The following is a 19,735-nucleotide window of genomic DNA, read 5'->3' on the forward strand; positions in this document are numbered from 1 at the left end:
GGCGGAGCTTGCAGTGAGCTGAGATCCGGCCACAGCACTCCAGCCTGGGTGACAGAGCAAGACTCCGTCTCAAAAAAAAAAAAAAAAAAAAAAAGTCAAAATGTACCACTAATGCTAAAAAATAGCAATTCCTTTGTAACTTTAAAGAAATTACACAATTAATGTGCTTCAGATTATCAAAGTAACATTAAAAACAATAAAAGCATTATAAAGGAAAGTGTTTAAATATATTCTTTTTAAAATTTAAGGCAAAAGTGAACCACATGGTCATCATCAAAAGCTGTAAAAGAAACTTAAATTTACAATTAAAAAAGAAAAAACCATTAAAAAGTGGGCAAAGACCATGAACACTTCTCAAAAGAAGACGCTAAGGCAGGACACTCGCCTGAACCCAGGAGGAGGTTGCAGTGAACTGAGATCTCACCACTCCACTACCGCCTGAGCGACAAAGTGAGCCTCTACCTCAAAAAAAAAGAAGAGTCAAGAAACAAGAGATGCTGGCAAGGCTGTGGAGAAATAGGAACACTTTTACACTGTTGGTGGGAATGTAAATTAGTTCAACCATTGTGGAAGACAGTGTGGCGATTCCTCAAAGACCTAGAACCAGAAATACCATTTGACCCAGCAATCCCATTACTGGATATATATCCAAAATAATGTAATTCATTCTGTTATAAAGATACATGCACACATATGTTCTTGGCAGCACTATTCACAAGAGCAAAGACAGGGAATCAACCTAAATGATCATCTGATAGACTGGATAAAGAAAATGTGGTAAATATACACCATGGAATACCATGCAGCCATAAAAAGGAAAGAAATTATGTCCTATGCAGGCACATGGATGGAACTGGAAGCCCTTATCCTCAGCAAACTAATGCAGAAACAAAAAACCAAACATTGCATGTTCTCACTAGTAAGTGGGAGCCGAACAATGAGAACACAAGGACACAGGGAGGAGAACACACACTGGGGCCTGTTGCTGGGTGGCTGGGGTATGAGGGGCGGGAGAGCAACAGGAAAAACAGCTAATGCATGCTGGGCTTGATACCTAGGTAATGGGTTGATAGGTGCAGCAAATCGCCATGGCACATGTTTATCTATGTAACAAACCTGCACATCCTGCACATGTATGCTGGAACTAACAAATAAAAATACAATTTTTTTAAAGGTGTAGAAAAGTCAGATAAGGTGGTGAGCACCTATAGTCCCAGCTACTCAGGAAGCTGAGGCAAGGGGATCGCTGGAGCCCAGGAGTTTGAGGCCAGCCTGGGCAATATAGAGAGCACTCAGTAATTCAGCACTTTGGGAGGCCAAGGTGGGTGCATTCCTCGAGCACAGGAGTTCCTGGGCAATACTGTGAGACCATATCTCTACAATTAATTTTTAAAAATAATTTTTAAATTAGCCAAGTGTGGTAGTACATGCCTGTGGTCCCAACTACTCAGGAGATGGAGGTAGGAGGATCGCATGGGCTGAGAGGTCAGGGCGGCAGTGAGCCATGATCACGCTGCTGTACTTCAACCTGGGCAACAGAGGTAAGACCTTGTCTCTATTAATTAAAAATTTTAAAAAGTAAATACATAAATACAAAAAAGCTTTAACCGGGCATATTGTTGCAGCCTTTTTCACATATCAGAATATCTTTTTTGTTTGTTTGTTTGTTTGTTTAAAGACAAAGTCTTGCTCTGTTGGCCACGCTGGAATACAGTGGCCATGATCTCAGTTCACTGCAGCCTCTGCCTCGCGAATTCAAGCAATTCTCCTGCCTCAGCCTCCTGAGTAGCTGGGATTACAGGTGCCTGCCACCACATCTGGCTAATTTTTGTATTTTTAGTAGAGACAGGGTTTCACTATGTTGGTCAGGCTGGTCTTGAACTCCTGACCTGAGGTGATCCACCCGCCTCGGCCTCCCAAAGTGCTGGGATTACAGGCGTAAGCCACTGCACCCGGCACATATCAGAGTATCTGATTTTCAAATTATTAAATATTGTTATACAATTTTACTTTAAGAGTCTACTGTATTGAATAAACCATAACTTAAGCAACCTCTTATTCCTTATAAAGATTTCCAAAATTTTTTCAATATTCAGATCACAGATTTACTTTGTTCAGTTCTCTTATTCCTGCTATAATTCATAAAATAAGTTTAACAAAATTTAAAACCAACAGAATATAAACTAGAACGTGAAGATCCCTGAGGACAGGATTTTTTTCTCTTCTGTTCAATAGTGTAATCCCAAGTACACATAGATATTCAAGAAATATTTGTCAAACAAAAAAACAAGTAATTTACCAAAAAAAACTTTTTCAGTCAACCACTTACCTCCATCTTTACCCTTCACAAAACTTTCCCATTCTCTAAACCACTGCATACTGATGCAATAAAAAGTAGCTGGAGAGTCCTCTTCTTGGAACGCTCTATTAAGCTAGAAGGGGGAAAAAAAAAACAATCACCTAGTATCTAAAACTTGCTTTATGGCAAAACAATACAATCATTCCACTTCAGTGTTTGATAACTCAGCACTTTGGGAGGCTGAGGCAGGAGGAGTCTTTGAACCCAGGAGTTCAAAACCAGCCTGGGCAACATCGTGAGACCATCCCTACAAAAAAAAAAAAAAAATTATTTTTTATTTTTATTTATTTATTTTTGAGATAGAGTTTTGCTGTTGCTGCCCAGGCTGGAGTGCAATGGCACGATCTGGGTTCACTGCAACCTCCGCCTCCCAAATTCAAGCGATTCTCCAGCCTCAGCCTCCTGGGTAGCTGGGATTACAGGTGCCTGCCACCACACCTGGCTAATTTTTGTATTTTTAGTAGAGATGAGGTTTTCACCATGTTAGCCAGGCTGGTCTTGAACTCCTGACCTCAAGTGATCCACCTGCCTCGGGCTCCCAAAGTGCTGGGACTATAGACGTGAGCCACTGCACTCAGCCTATACAAAAAAAATTTTTTTGAATTAGCTGTGTGGGGTGATTCGTGCCTGCAGTCCCAGCTATTCGAGAAGCTGAGGTAGGAGGATCGCTTGAGCTAAGAAGGTTGAGACTACAGTGAGCCATGATTGTGCCACTATACTCCAGCCTGGGTGACAGAATAAGACCCTATCTCAGAAAAAAAAAAAAAAAAGTGGTACAGTAAGATGTACCCTAACTTAGTACTAGGATATGTGGTAGCATATATGAATAAACAATTCTAGGTTCTGTCTCAAAATTTAACAAGTAAACTTAAAAGGGGCATAAAGATTGGGTAAATGAAGATGGTCAAGACAAAGTCTTCAAAACAATAAATACTGCACATATTTATTAAAAATCTAATGCATAAACTTTATTTATATACACATATTATATCCACAGTCTATACTTTGTTTACTTAAGATACTGGTAGACAACTTGCTATTACCTGCCATGCTGCAATGAATGATCTTCTACATGTCATTTCACAAGCAATATACATAAATGTATAGGTAAATTCTAAAAAGCAGTGGGACAGTCCCTGAAAACCAATTCCCTCTTCCAGCTCTTAGGCCTAAGGAATGGGTATGTGACTCAAACTATACACAACTCTACCAGAAATAAAAATCTTCAGAGAAGTGACCTAATGGTTAGAATGGAATCACTCCAATGTCAATTCAGGTAGATACTCAGGGCTACCTTAGTTCTCAAACTTTTGGAGGTATGGGTTTTCAATTTTTATTCTTAGTAAATTTCTTTTTTGCCAGGTTAGCCAGTTAAAAAAAACCCAAGCGACAGAAAAACTGATACAGAAAGAGAAGCACAAGCAAAAGAGGCTCGGGAAAATTAAGGGTATTTGGAATTAATCTAATTGTAGCAGTGTATAAGACTCCTAAAAATATCTCATGATGGGCAATTAAATCCATGGAACACACTACCTGTGGACAAAGACAACCAAGTTCAGATTATATAATTCCTCTAATCAAATTAATCAACCCCCTGTGATTGTCCACAGATTTCCTTATAAAAATAGCCCAGACATATCTCCATGATCTCACCCCATAATCTGACCTCATTTTCTTTCTTCCTCATTTTTCACTGGTGGTCATACTGGCCACTTTGTTATTCCCAGAATCAAACAAATACACCCCTGCCTCACAAGGCTTTTGCACTAACCCTTCTTTTTGCAGGTATCTGAATGACTATCTCCCTTACCTCCTTTAAGTCTTTGCTTAAATGTCATCTTCTCAATGAAGCCTATTTTGACCATCCTGTTTAAAACTCCAACCTGGGTTGGGCGCGGTAGCTCACGCCTGTAATCCCAGCATCACAGATCACTTACGGATCACTTGAGGTGGGGAGTTCGAGACCAGTCTGGCCAACATGGTGAAACCTCATCTCTACTAATACAAAAATTAGCTGGGCATGGTGGTGGGTGCCTGTAATCCCAGCTACTCGGGAGGCTGAGGCAGGAGAATCACTTGAACCCAAGAGGAGGAGGGTGCAGTGGGCCAAGATCAAGCCACTGTACTCCAGCCTGGACAAAAAAGCAATACTCCATCTCAAAAATAAAACAAAATCAAAATAAAATATAAAACTCCAACCTGACTCCTCCCCCTCACCACTATAATCTTGGTGCCTCTGATTCTATTCATTGTTTCCCTTTTCCATTGTACCCATCACCTTTTAATATAACATATGTATCAAATATAAGCTCTGGCATGGCACAGTGGCTCACCTGAGACCAGAAAATTCAAGACCAGCCTGGGCAACATGGTAAACCCCACCTCTACTAAAAATACAAAAAAAAATTAGCTGGGGGTGGTGGCACATGCCTATAGTCCCAGCTATTCATCAGGAGGCTGATGTGGAGGATCTCTTGAGCGTGGGAGATCAAGGTTGCAGAAAGCTGTGACCATGCCACCACACTCCAGCCCGAGCAAAACACCACCACCTTGTCTCAAAAAAAAAAGTATGTGTGTGTGTGTATATATATGTACGTGTGTGTGTATGTATGTATATATAAGCTCTCTGAGGGCAAAGATCTTCCTGGGACACAAGGTAGCTAGCTGCTTTGGTGGAACAATGAAATGTAAAATGCTGTGGCAGTCTCTGATGGTTAACAAAGAAATCAAGGCATATTTGTCTCAAGGCATGGAATTAAAGTTGGGGCTTTCTGTGATGAGAAACTTATCCCTAGATAACTGAGATTTCTAAAATGTAATGTCAGACTGAATCTGCCAGATGCTGGATTATAACAACCATTAAATTCATACCACTACCATGTTTGAACACTTTCAGGACTTACTTTATCTTTGGTATTAAGAAGTTACTTCCTATGTGTTTAGGTAGAAGCTTTTTAAAATTTAGTTAAGCATAGTTACCTCATTAATTTAAGAATGTGTTTCTCTCTTAGTTCTGGGAAATTTATCTAAATGGTTACTCTAAACGTAGTTCTCACCCTGTTCTCTTTTAAAAAATACATAATAGAAAAATATTGGATCCTATAGCTATTCAACATGTCAAAACTTTTCTTCCTTCTGTCTGCTTATCTTTTTGTGCTTTACCTTGGGAGAAATCTTTCTGCTACATCTTTCAGCATACTAATTTGCTCTCCAATAGTATTTATTTTGCCATTCAATCAACCCATGTATTGAGGTTTTGTTTTGTTATTTAGGATGCAATTTCCTGATGTATCTCCCTGAATATCAATCATACTTCACATGTCTACATTCACTGCTCTACCTAGGCAGATACCTTTATGCTTGCTGCCTGGTACAGTGCAACAGGTAGAATGCTAGGGTCATCATGGTATCTACCACTTCCAAGATTAAAGCCCACATAGTCATTTCCTGTGGCACTTGCTTGCTTCTTTGATCTGATCCTATCTGCTTTTTCAGTTTTTCAGAAACTTCACCTAGCTTCCAATCCACCAAGGGCACCTATTTTTATATTCCAGTGTTATTTTTGTTAACACATGTGCTTTGTTTAAAAAAAAGGGGGGGGGCCTGAATAAAACAAACAAAAAAACCCTAATATTTACAGAATAATAATAATAGGTTTGCACTTTTTTTTTTTTTTTTGTGACGTAATCTCACTCTGTCATCCAGGCTGGAATACAATGGTGTGAGCTCAAATCCCTGCAATCTCCACCTTCCCGGTTCAAGCAATTCTTCTGCCTCAGCCTCCCAAGTAGGTGGGATTATAGGCACCCGCCACCACACCTGGCTAATTTTTGTATTTTTAGTAAAGATGGGGTTTCACCATGTTGGCCAGGCTGGTCTTGAACTCCTGACCTCAAGTCATCTGCCTGCCTTAGCCTCCCAAGGTGCTGGGATTACAGGTGTGAGCCACTGAGCCCGGTCAATTTTATTTATTTTTAAAGACAGGGTCTTGCTCTGTTGCCCAGGCTGGAGTACAGGGTCACGGTCAGAGCTCCCTGTAATCTCCAACTCCTAGGCTCAAGCAATCCTCCCTCCTTAGCCTCCTAAAGTGCAAGAAAGGTATAAGTCACCTTGCCCAGTCCCAGATTTGCTTTAACAAAAAAAAAAAAAAAAAAAATTTATTAAGGTGTAATCCTCCCACTCTTCGTGTGGACTTCAATGGTTTTCTGTAGATTTATAGTTGTGCAACTGTCACCACAATCCAGCTTAGAGCCCTCCAACACCCACAAAAGCTGTCCTGCACCAGTTTGCAATCAGTTCCCCTTCTCTTAGTCCTTGAAATCGCTAATCATTTGTCTCCACACTTTTTCCCTTTTTAGAAATTTCATATAAATGAATTAGACATTATATAGTCTTTTGTAAGTCTGTCTTACACTTGGCATAATGTTTCTAATATTTGTCCATGTTGCTGCATGGATCAGTATGCCATGACCTTTTTACTGCTGAGTAGCATTTTATTATACAACTATAACACATTTTGTTTATCCATTTGTCGGATGACAGACATTTCAATTGTTTCTAGTTTTGGGCAATTATGAACAATACTGCCATAAACATTTGTTTACATGTTTTATGTTAATATAAATTTTCATTTCTCTGGAATGAATACCTAAGAGTGGGATTGTTGGGTCATGTACTAGGAGTTGAACCTACAAGAAATTACCAAACTGTTTATCATTTGGCACACAGCATTTTGCATCCTCATCATTGATATTCATAGGAATTCCCTAATGACTGAGACTGTGTACTTTTTATGTGCTTATCAGCACTATCTTCTTAAGGGTAATTTCTATTCAAAACTTTTGCCTATTTTCCAATTGGAATATCTGTTTACTTATTGAGTTGTATGTTCTTTATATAGTCTGGATACGAGTCCTCTGATGACGCATGATTTTTAAACACCTATAACTTACACTGGATTTAGGTCTACCTTCCTAACTCAGTGTTTTACCAAGTACCACTATTCTTGGACTTAGTGAATGACTCATTCATAACCATAATATCCTACACTGGCTCTGACCTTGGAATTCATTTTACACAAAAGAAATGAAGAAATAGGCTTACTTTCATAAAATTCACTGATGTTACCATGTGCTATCATTTGCAAAAGATGTTGGCCTACTGGACTTAGTTTTTTTGTGTGGGTGGCAACACTTTGTGAGTTTGGTGTTATCTTACACGATGACGTATATGCTCCAAATTAGAAACCAATATATGGTGGTTTTTCCCATACCAGAATACATAAACCTAGGAATCAGGTAAAGGAAATAAGAGAGCTCATCTACTACTACCTACTGACATATTCACAAAAGTTTTGCTTCCCATACTCACAACTTCGGCCTCTACTAAATGTGGAAGATTTGTATCCCGAGGGAACACAACAACAATTTGACTGGACTGAAAGTTGAGACAGCCCTCTGGCCATTTTGAGTTTCTCATGTCACTGAATCAGCAAGAAAAGAGGAGGTTATAGTACTGGCTGCAATGACTGATCCCAGTTATAAAAGGTAAATAAAGTGAACACTACATTACTACATAATAGGAACAAAGAGGATTATGTTGGGAAACCAGATTATACCCACTGTATTAGTTTCAGAGGAATGCTGTAACAAAGTGCCACAAATTGGAAAATGAAAAGGTATTCATTCTCTCTGTTTTGGAGATCAGAAATCCAAAATCCCAGTGTCAGCAGAACCATTCTCCCTGTAGAGGCTCTAGGGGAAGACTCCATTCCTTGCCTATCATGCTTCTAAAGCTTCTACCTTGCAGCTGTATCATTCCAACCTCTGCCTCCATCTTCATGATTTTCACCTCTTCTCTGTGTACCTCTCTGCTGTGTATCTCTGTGAAAGGTCACTTACTGGATTTAGGGCCCATTCAGACAACTGAGGATGATCTCATCTCAAAAATCCTTACATATGCAAATACCCCTTTTTCAAGTAAGGTCACATTCACCAATAAGGTTAATTTACAGAGATTAGAGTATGGAAATATCTTTTGGGGAACCACCATTCAACCCACTACAGGCACCATTTAGTATTTCCATATTCAGAGAAATCTAATACAGACAAGACTACTAAGGGTTCAAACCCTTCAGAAATGAAGGTCTTGGGTTATTTTATGAGGTAAACACATTTACAACCAGCCAAGGTATTGGCTGAGAACAGAGAAAATAAGGAAAGACTAGTGATTAGCTATAGATACATATTTCTTCCTTGCTCCATGTACATATTTATAAATATTTACCAGATGTTGAAATAACTACCAATTTATTTTTTTCCTTTCACTTGACTACTATTATAAGGTATGTTGGTGGTTAACATTATAGTTCATTCTTTAGATCACAGAGTGTAACAGGGAAAAGCGTGACTATACTGTCTGAACTAAAAGATTTATGAACATCATTTAGAAATAGGTATAGTGACTGATGGGACTTTGGGTCTCCCAAATATGGGGAAAGGGCAAATGAAACACATAATGGTGCAGGAGCTTAGTTGTATTATGTCAGGCAGAAGCATGATATTGTTGCCACGGTTGTTTGGTTGTGTAAGTGCATATGGGTACTGGGTTGACAAAGGGGTAGGCTGTGATGTATTATCAGTTAATGAACATCATTTTCATTTATTCATATACTCCTTTCTGTGAAGACAAGCCTACATTTTACAGGATCCATTGCCAGTAGTATGCCAGACTATATATAACCACGATATATGAAATATATGAAAGGTATAAGAAAGAAAAACGATTTCCCCCTCTGGTGGCAGCTTTGGGTAGTCTTGAGGCATCCACAGATAGCATAAGTAGGGTTTTGCCACCACTTCTAAGCATCTTCCAAAGAATCCAATCTCACTTAGTATTGTACGCAGCTAACATCTTTAACAGCAGCATCCTGTGTCTTCTGGGCATCATCTTGAATAATTCACTTGGGTCCTGATAGTAGCAGTAGCTTCTCAGGTTTCTGAGCATTGTCATAGGCAGACAGCTGAAATCGTTTCCAAGGGCTTTATGCAGTTTTGAATTTTTTTTAACTCTGAAGCAATCTGAAACTTACAGGAAAACTCCAAGTATACAAAGAAATTTTCTTTACCTAGTTTGATTTCAGAATAAGTTGAACAGATGTTCCTTTCTTCCAAATAGTTTGTGGTTTTATAAAATGTCCCTCAGTTTGGGTTTGTGACTTTCCTCATTTGAGATTCAGGTTATCCACCTGTGTATCAAAGAAGTGGTGCCATGTTCTTCTAATTGTACACTATTCTGGCACATAATTTTGATTTGTTTCATTTCTTTTTTTCTTTCTTTTAAGATACAAAGTCTCGCTATATTGTCCAGGCTAGTCTTAAACTCCTGGGCTCAAGTGATCCTCTTGCCTCGCCTCCTGAATAACTGGAACTTACAGGCACACACCAGCACACCCAACTAATTGATTTGTTTCATTTTTAATGATGCTCATTTTATCTTCATCGACATAGTGTCAGGATTCTCTGCTGAAATTTAGTCTTTTCCCTTTGTAATTAGTAAGTGTTTAATGAGGGAGTTAAGTTGAAATGATGTAAACATTCCATTCCTCATCCTTTCCATTTATTCATTTATTTATTTATACTAATATGGATGCAATATCTCCTATTTTATTTAATGAGGTGTATATTACTAAAATTTATTTTGAGGCTAGGCACAGTAGTTTATGCTTGTAATCCCAGAGCTTTGGGAGGCAGAGGCAGGAAAATCGCTTGAGGCCACGCATTAGAGACCAGCCTGGGCAAGACAGCAAGACACTGTCTCTACAAAAAAAATTTTTCTTTAATTAGCCACACATGGTGGTGTGCATCTGTAGTCAAAGCTACTCGGGATGCTGAGGCAGGAGGATCCCTTGAGCCTAGGAGTTCAATATTACAGTGAACTATGACCAGCCACTGCACTCCAGTCTGGTGACAGAATGAGACCCTGTCTTTTAAAATGAAATTCAGAAATATATAGATATATATAGATACATATCTATATATCTATATTTTATATACATGTTTGAATTGAACATATTCTCTCTATATATATATAGAACATATTCTCTCTATATATAAAGTTACATATAGATCTATCCAGATATAGACCTATCTAGATAGACCTGTATTTGTTTATTAAGGTCAGTGACTTTATCAGTTTATTGCTTAACCTGCTCTATCTATATTTCATATACAGATCTAGATACAGATCTATCTAGATAGACCTAGAGAGCTAGGTATGATCAATCCTACTGGAGTAATCAACAGATTGGAGTAATCAATCTATATATAGATATCTATATAAATATATAGATATATATATATATCTGAGAGCCAGGTATGATCAGTCCTACTGGAGTAATCATTGATCCAAGGCACTTTCAGTGAGAGTTAAGAAATATTAAGTTTCTATACATGCATACACACACACACACACGTACAACGTCCATATTTACTCAGTTATTACCACGAGTTCACAAAGATACCCATAACTCCAATCCAATAACAATACAAGGTACAGTTTAGTTTTCTCCTTTTCCATATTTGAAACTTCCTCATCTGACAATGAGAAACTTGGCACTCATTACACTTATGACTTGATCATTTTCCCACATGGAACCAATCACTCACTGCCACTACCACCACTATGCTGTACCCTTGTAGCCACCAATGTCAGGCCAATATGGGCATCCCATCTCATTCTGCCTGGGCTCTAACACTCTTGATTGGGCTCATGCCACTCTATACAGAAGTTATCTTTACCCTGTGTGGTTATAAAACACCATCCTTGGCCACTGCTTCCCTCCCATCCACAATTTGGTAACCCTATCCCACTTCTAGATTTCCTGAAAGTCAGCAGTGGTCTTCTTGGCCTCAACTGCCCTGTCCTTTCGATAGTAATGTAACGCTCTCATTCCCTATATTCTGATTCTATTCAAAATACTTAGAATAGCTTCTATTAATCAAACCCTGACAGACACAGTCATTCGCCATTATTTAAGCATTGATAGAAAAAACTATTTTTAATATTCAACTAAAGTTTGCTTCCTTAGATTCAAGAAGCAAATGAAGCCCATGTAAAATAAATAAATCTATACCCATATCTTTTTTTTTTATGTAAAATTTACTTTACTTTAGGCAAGGACACAAAAAAAGCCCCGAATCAATGAGGAAAAGCAGGTGTGTGTGTGTGTCTACACATGTGCAGGAAAGGAATAATATGAAACATACTGGACATCTTATTTTGATCTGCTTAACATCTTCTCCCCTGCTTTTACTACAAGAATTTTTTTTCTTGCAGTATTACTCCTCCCCATAATAGTGTCTCAGTAGATTTATCAATGAACATGTCTCTCAAATGATCCAGTTTTTCAAGTGGAGCTATGTTACTGACAGCAGCACTGCAGAGACTTCTTGCTACCTCGATAATTGGAAGGGTACTAGTCCTTGCCCATAAAACCTGGTTGTTCATGCTTTTGATTTTATGACCACACTTTCTGTTGCTTACAATTAAGGGACACCTCATAATATGTTCAGTTTGTGAAAAATGGGTATATTTATAAGTTCAGGAGTCTCTCAAAAAAACAAAATAATAATATATCTCACAAAAGAATGAAAGTAGTACATGCAGTCTGGATAGACTACAGACAACACTAACTTAAGAAAACCTGTAATTTTCCATTTCAAAAAGATTTCTGCCAGTGCCAATACATTAAAAAAAAAAAATTATTGTCAATCCATAAAAACAAAAACCCACAAAGGGGTCAAGCACAGTGACTCATGCCTATAATCCCAACACTTCGTGGGGCCAATACGGTGGATCACATGAGGTCAGGAGTTCGAGACCAGCATGGCCAACGCGGCAAAACCCTGTCTCTACTAAAAATACAAAAATTAGCCAGGCGTGGTGGGGCACGCCAGTTGGGTTGGGAAGCTGGGGCAGAAGAATCGCTTGAACCTAGGAGACGGAGGTTGCTGTGAGCCGAGATTGCACCACTGCACTCCAGTCTGGGCGACAGAGCAAGATTTTGTCCCATACACACAGACACAAAAAAAAAAAAACACAAAGGGAGAACATAACTCAACAGAACTGTAGTGAACTGCCTGAGGTCATTCACCATTATGCACCTAGAACACTTGAAATCTATTACAACTCTTTCATCCAATCATTTTATTAATATCATATAGCTGATAATTGTCAGGTCTTCATCTTTATCCTAGATCAATTTGAAAAGTATCACTTTTTTACCCGGATAAAAATTTCCAACTCAGTTTTTCTTCTTTTTTCAATTTTCTCCGCCTCAATTTGGCAAGTGTGACAAATGTACAGATGGTTAACAGCTGGTCCTCCACCATACCTAAAGCATGAAAAATTTAAGAATTAAAATTATGGCAAGCTTAAGAGCTTATGTTCTAGGAAGTTTGTTTCTAACATTTAAGTCAGTGGCCAAATACCCAGTAAAAATAAATTATCTTAATAAAATTCTCAAAGTAATATAAAAACCAAAAACCATATAAGGACTTGTTATTATGTTTATTAAGGTCAATGACTTTATCAGTTTATTGCTTAACTTGCTTTATCTATATTTCAACTCTCCCTTACTTCTGCTCCAAAATGTTAGAGCCAACAACAAAGTAAAAGAAGTGATTTCAAAAATTATCATACAACATATAAATGTTAAATTACACATCACAGTCATAGTAAAGTTTTCATCAAATGAAGGCCTCCCCTGGCCTCTCAATTAAGAAGCATTGAATGTATGAATTATTTTTAATATTTAATTAAAGAAAACATAAATTAGTAGGAAATTTGTGGTGCAAAGTTTTAAAATAAAGGTCAGAAGTTGCCAGACCAACCTGGCCAACATGATGAAACCCCGTCTCTATTAAAAATACAAAAATTAGCCAGGCGTGGTGACGTGCGCCTGTAATCCCAGGTACTCGGGAGGCTGAGGCACAAGAATCACTTGAAACTGGGAGGCAGAGGTTGCAGTGAGCCGAGATCACACCACTGCACTCCAGACTGGGTGACAGAGCGAGACTCCATCTTAAAATTTTTTAATTTACAATGTTAAGGCCAGCCCCAGTGGTGCATGCCTGTAATCCCAGTACTTTGGGAGGCCGAGGCGGCCATATGGCTTGAGCCCAGGAGTTCAAGACCAGCCCGGGCACATGGTGAAACCCCATCTTTACAAAAAAAAAAAACCTCAAAAATTAGCCAGACATGGTGATGCATGCCTGTGATCCCAGCTACTCGGCAGGCTGAAGTGAGAGGACCACTTGACCCTAGGAGGTAGAGGCTGCAGTGAGCCGAGATCATGCCACTGCACTCCAGCCTGGGTAACAGAGCAAGACCTTGTCTCAAAAAAAAGAAAAAAAAAATTTACAATTTAAGAGTAAGATACTCAATTGTGGGAGTATATACATACGCAAAATTTTAGTGTGGGGATATGCAAAATATTTTAAACAAAGTACTTAAATTACCACAGCATACCTTTGCAGACAGATAATTAGAACAAAAAAATTAAAATTAATTATCTAGACTATGCCACAGTAGCTATAAAGTCTTCCTACTCACACTTTATAATGAATAAGTGAAGGAAAAAGAATAAACATACAGCACAATGAGCATCTGTGAAATAATCCAATCCCCTTTTAACCAGTTTAACTGACTTTCACAACACTGTATGGTCTGATTTAAAAAACAAACCTGCTATATAGGTTATCCCAAATGTTCTGAGGCAGCATCAAAACCAGGTCTTCAATATAACCAGCTTTTCTTGGAGGAACACCTAAAAAAAAAATTTAAACATATTTGTTTCATGCTTTTAATTATAATCCTTTCAAAGATTAAACTCATTTTTTAAACAATAACTAAATGACTGATCAATCCTCATTGTTTTTTTAAGTGGCAGGGTCTTGTTCTGTCACCCAGTCTAGAGAGTACAGTGGCATGATCATGGCTCACAGCAGCCTCAAAATTTCTGGGCTCAAGGGATCCTCCCACCTCCGTCTCCTGCATAGCTGGGACTAGAGGCATGCTTCAACACACCCAGCTAACTTTTTTATTTTTTTGTAGAAACAGGCTCTCATTATGTTGCCTAGGCTGGTCTCAAACTCATGAACTCAAATGATCCTCCTGCTTTGGCCTCCCAAAGTGCTGGGATTAGAGGCATGAGCCATCGTGTCTGGCCATTTTTTTGAGTCAAGGTCTCACTCTGTCACCTAGGCTGGAGTGCAGCAGCATGACCATGGCTCACTGCAACCTCAACTCTAGGGCTCAAGGAGTCCTCCTGCCTCTGCCTCCTGAGACACTGGGATTACAGGTGTGAGCCACTGCACCCAGCTCAATCATTGTTGTTACATTCTCTCTCCCAAGAAAGGTAATTATAAAGCATTTTTGGTGACTGTGTTTTCTCAAGATGAACACACACCTTAAAATTTCTATGTCCAATACAGGTATCCATATCCCTTTTGGTTTCACTATAAACATAATTACCATGAATATCCCATCTTCAACCTTGACGTTTAATCAGCATCACACAAAGGTCCTATTTATTGTAGTAACAAACATTAACACAGCCAATCTCACAAGGGCCAAAGTTACATTTAATTATGAGGCTTTTTTTTCTTAAATCCCAGATACATTTCCATACTTGGGAAAAAAGCCAGCTATTCATTTAGACAATGGGGTTAAGAGCCACCAATATAGCGGGCAGATAAAATCACCAGCACAGGAATGCCCAAGTAGGAAAAATGATATATAATGGAGGAGCTCACTGTAATGTAAACAGCTGTTTTATGTATCTGACTCTACTATGAAATTAGAGCTTTCACAGAAGAAAAAGGATCTTTATTGTCCTTAGGCACTAGTAAAAAGTTTAGAAAGCATGTACTCAGTAAATATATGTTCAATAAAGAAGCTAGAGATTACCTATAATTAAAAAGGACAGGTGAATTTCTCAAACCATTAAGTTTGAAAGCAGGTGGGGAAATAGGAAATAAGTGTGTGAGGAAAATTCTTGGCTCTCCTAATTTGCAAATTATTTTACAGCAAACTTCTAACACTGCTTTGCATTACAGGATTTCTTACCTCCATGAATACAAAGAAAGTCATTATTTGAAATAGGGCCAGGTTCGGCAAAGGTCTTAAATTTATTTAGCCACTGTCGAGAAATATAAAACTGAAGGAGGCTTGGCTCCATTATGTTCAACAAATTTGATATCCTTCTCCTCTCTTTTTGTGCCTCTTCGCTGCTCTTCCTATTAATGACAATGATTAAATTCAATATGCATTTTACTACATTACTAGTAGATGGATTTTTCTTCTTATTAGACTTAGCACACCTATTAACACTATTAGGTCTTGGGAATTTCAAGAGAAATATACTTTGTATTATCCACCAAATACATTATATACCCATAGGGATGACACTGCATCTTATCTACGGGTATCCACATAACTACTGGAACACAGTAAGCATTCAAATGTTTGTTAATAAGATCAAGCTCAATAATTAAACTGCTTCTGTTTCAGGAGCTAGCACCTTCTTTTATAAGATGCTAAAAAATACCAAATATTTTTATAGTAATACTTCCATTATTAGCTACTTTAGGAGAAAATTTGGTACTTAATTCAGACCATCAATGCCTAATTTTTAAATTACAACTTTTTTTTTTTTTTTTTAGATGGAGTCTCACTCTGTTGCCCAGGCTAGAGTGCAGTGGCACAATCTAGGCTCACTGCAACCTCCACCCATGGGGTTAAACTGATTCTCCTGCCTCAGCCTCCCGAGTAGCTGGGATTACAGGTGACTGCCACCACGCCTGGCTAAGTTTTGTATTTTTAGTAGAGACAGGGTTTCACCATCTTGGCCAGGCTGGTCTTGAACTCCTGACCTTGTGATCCACCCACCTCGGCCTCCCAAAGTGCTGTGATTACAGGCGTGAGCCACCACGCCCAGCCCTAAAATTAATCTTTCTACAACAAAATAAATCCCTTTGCTCTTCAAGTAAATGATTTAGCATTTTCTGAACAAAGAATCATTCTACATATACAGCCTTTTACTGTATTTTACCGTAATAAAATAGGAGGAAAGCAATTTCTAATCTTGACTTAGCAATCCATCAGAATGTCTTAGAAATCACTGACAAGCCCAAACTGTGAGATGTTCTTTCACATCTATAGCTATTTCCATTACCTATAGAAAAGAACATAAGCTTCTGCATTTTGTACAGTAGATTCTGAAACTTCAGTGACACTCTGATCATCAAATTCATACCAGAGATTATTTAGATTGTTTCGGCAGTAGGCTATATAGTGTCCACCTGAATTTGAGGGAAAAGAAATCATTACAGTAATACAAAAACAACACAAGAAAGGAAGATAAACATTTTATATTTCCAGTGCCTAGCACAGCAGCTGGAATATAGGAAGAACTATGCTTGTATTTTTTTTCAATTTGCATGCTTGCCACCATTCCTTCATCACTTGATGACAGAACATGTAATTTTTTAATTTTTTTTATTTTTTAAGAGACAGTCTTGCTCTGTTCCCCAAGCTGGAGTGCAGTGAAGGGATCACAGGTCACTGCAGCCTCAAATTTCTAGGCTCAAGTCATCCTCTTGCCTCAGCCTCCTGAGTAACTAGAACTACAGGTGCACATCCCCACAACCAGCGAATTTGTTTTTATTTTTTTAGAGATGGGGTGTTGCCATGTTGTCCAGGCTGTTCTCAAACTCCTAGTCTCAAGTGATCCTTCTGCCTCAGCCTGTAGTCCCAGCTACTTGGGAGGCTGAGGCAGGAGAATGGTGTGAACCCGGGAGGTGGAAGTTGCAGTGAGCCAAGAACGTGCCACTGCACTCCAGCCTGGGCAATAGAGCAAGACTCCGTCTCAAAAAATACAAACAAAAAAAATCATGTTAATGCCTTATTATTTAACTGTATACAATTTTCAATATTGGAAACATCATAGTAAAAATATTTAATTTCATAAAATTGACATGTTTTTAATAATTAGCAGTAACATCTGTTTTTAACTTTTTTCCTTTAGATATTCAGACATTATTTAAAAGATCAATTAGGATGTTTAATTTTTTTTTTTTTTTTTTGTAGAGATGGGGTTTCACGATGTTGCCCAGACTGGTCTCAAACTCCTGGCTTTAAGTGATTCTCCCACCTCAGTCTCCCAAAAGGCTGGTATTACAGGTATGAGCCACCATCCCTAGGCTTATTTTAATTTTTTTTTTTAATCTAAGAACATCTGTTAAACCTATATACTTACTACTTGCAGTTCCATGATGGCAAATGACTGACAGAAGATTATAAGTCACAATTTGAGCTGGACTATCCTTAGCAAGAAATGGCTGAAGATCCAAGCCTTCTAGTGGAAATGAAACATGGGTACTGATTTTGGTGGAAAACATTAGTTCATGTCTGAATCTTTTAAGGTGGATGCATAAAATCTAAAAGAATAAAATTCAAAACTAATTTGTCAATACAGAAAACAAAAAGCATTATAATAGGTAACACTTAGTAATATTTTTATTCAACAAGCAAGAAACTGAGGTGTTCAATCAAAATACAATTATAAAGTTATTTAGATTTTTATTTAGTTTTAAATGCTAAAGGAGTCTATTCAATATATACTTAAGTGTCAAGGTTAAGTATTAATCTGCAATTATAACCTGCTTTCAGAGATGTTAAAAATATGGAAATGGTGAAACAAGGTACTTTCTAAGTTCACTGCTATTTGTTTTTCTAATTTTACACTTTAGACCTGGCAAGATCCTGTGAGTATGATTACACTTTGTTCAACATAGCACACTGTTAAAGGGCACTTACAGTATTTAACTTAATATTTTAAAAATGAATAATCTTAAAAAGGCACGCATAGCAACCATTCAATTCTTCAACCAAGCAAAGAGAATTTATTACTACATTTTGCTACATTAATACTTTATGTTCCTACCACATAATACAAGCTGAGCTAAAATAATGTCCATACCTCAGGAAACTTCTGTACTTTACAAAACTTTACTCCATTTCTCAACCTAAGGGGAGAAAAGAGAAAATCAATTAGTCTACAAAAAAACTTAGTATATTTAAATTTGCAGCAAAAATCTTTTAGAAAATGCAGAGATCCAGCCAGGCCAACATGGTGAAATCCCGTCTCTACTAAAAATACAAAATTAGTCAGGCATGGTGGCACATGCCTGCAGTCCCAGATACTCGGGAGGCGGAGGTAGGAGAATCACTTGAACCCAGGAGGCGGAGTTTGCAGAGAGCCGAGATTGTACCATTGTATTCCAGCCTGGGCTGGAGTGAGACCCTGTCTGAAAAAAAAAAAAAAAACAGAACAAGAAAAGAAAGAAAGGGAAAGGAAGGGGAAGGGGAAGGGGAAGGGGAAGGGGAAGGCAAGGCAAGGCAGAGACAAAAGATATCAGACTAGAAATACTTGCCACTGAATTATGTTACATGTATACATTAAATATCTTAATCAAAACACTGGAGTTCCTTATTGTAAAAAATAATGAAAACTGGCCAGGTGCGGTGGCTCAAGCCTGTAATCTCAGCACTTTAGGAGGCCAAGGCGGGCAGATCATAAGGTCAGGAGATTGAGACCATCCTGGCCAACATGGTGAAACCCCATGTCTACTAAAATACAAAAAATTAGACGGGCATGGTGGCATGTGCCTGTAGTCCCAGCTACTGAGGAGGTTGAGGCAGAGCAATCACTTGAACCCAGGAGGCGGAGGCTGCAGTGGGCCAATATCGTGCCACTGCACTCCAGCCTGGCGACAGAGCAAGACTCCATCTCAAAAAATAATAATAGTAATTTAAACCAACATATCAGTAATCAAAAATTTAGAGAGTTATATAACTCTTTGGTGAAAATTGTTTTAACAAATGTGCTACTGTCTATGATGTGGCTATGCCTTTAAAACATCTAGATATTAAGTAAAACCAGATAAAGCAAAATCTCAGTTTTATAAAATGTGTAGTTCAAGTTAATATATCAAAATCTTAGCCAGGCACCATGGCTCATGCCTATAATCCCAGTATTTTGGGAGGCCGAGGTGGGCAGATCACCTGAGGTCAGGAGTTCAAGACCAGCCTGACCAATATGGCAAAACCCCATCTCTACTAAAAATACAAAAATTAGCTGGGTGTGGCGGCGAGCACCTGTAATCCCAGCTACTCGAGAGGTTCAGGCAGGGAAAATTGCTTGAACCCAGAAGGCAGAGGTTGCAGTGAGCTGAGTGAGATTACACCACTGCACTCCAGCCTGGGTGACACAGCAAGGCTCCTTCTCAAAAAAAAAAAAAAAAAAAAAAAAAA

General features: G+C 38.3%; 1 protein-coding gene across 4 annotated transcripts in view; it reads right to left on the reverse strand.

Annotated features, from left to right (window-relative positions):
* The window catches only part of USP33 (ubiquitin specific peptidase 33), a 70,361-nt gene that overhangs the window by 3,011 nt on the left and 47,615 nt on the right, over positions 1–19,735 (reverse strand). For 3 of the 4 annotated variants that reach the window (XM_011953162.1, XM_011953161.1, XM_011953160.1), the window contains exons 16-22: positions 18,402–18,447; positions 17,679–17,859; positions 16,596–16,722; positions 15,488–15,657; positions 14,105–14,186; positions 12,644–12,752; positions 2,330–2,432 (exon numbers count right to left, since the gene is read on the reverse strand). In XM_011953162.1, the coding sequence (XP_011808552.1) occupies positions 2,330–2,432; positions 12,644–12,752; positions 14,105–14,186; positions 15,488–15,657; positions 16,596–16,722; positions 17,679–17,859; positions 18,402–18,447 (818 nt within the window). Of the gene's footprint in view, positions 1–2,329; positions 2,433–12,550; positions 12,753–14,104; positions 14,187–15,487; positions 15,658–16,595; positions 16,723–17,678; positions 17,860–18,401; positions 18,448–19,735 lie in introns of those variants that run through there. The other variant, XM_011953163.1, reaches the window with a different exon arrangement.

This window comes from Colobus angolensis, unplaced genomic scaffold, assembly GCF_000951035.1.
Source record: "Colobus angolensis palliatus isolate OR3802 unplaced genomic scaffold, Cang.pa_1.0 Scaffold359, whole genome shotgun sequence".
NCBI classification, from domain to species: domain Eukaryota; kingdom Metazoa; phylum Chordata; class Mammalia; order Primates; family Cercopithecidae; genus Colobus; species Colobus angolensis.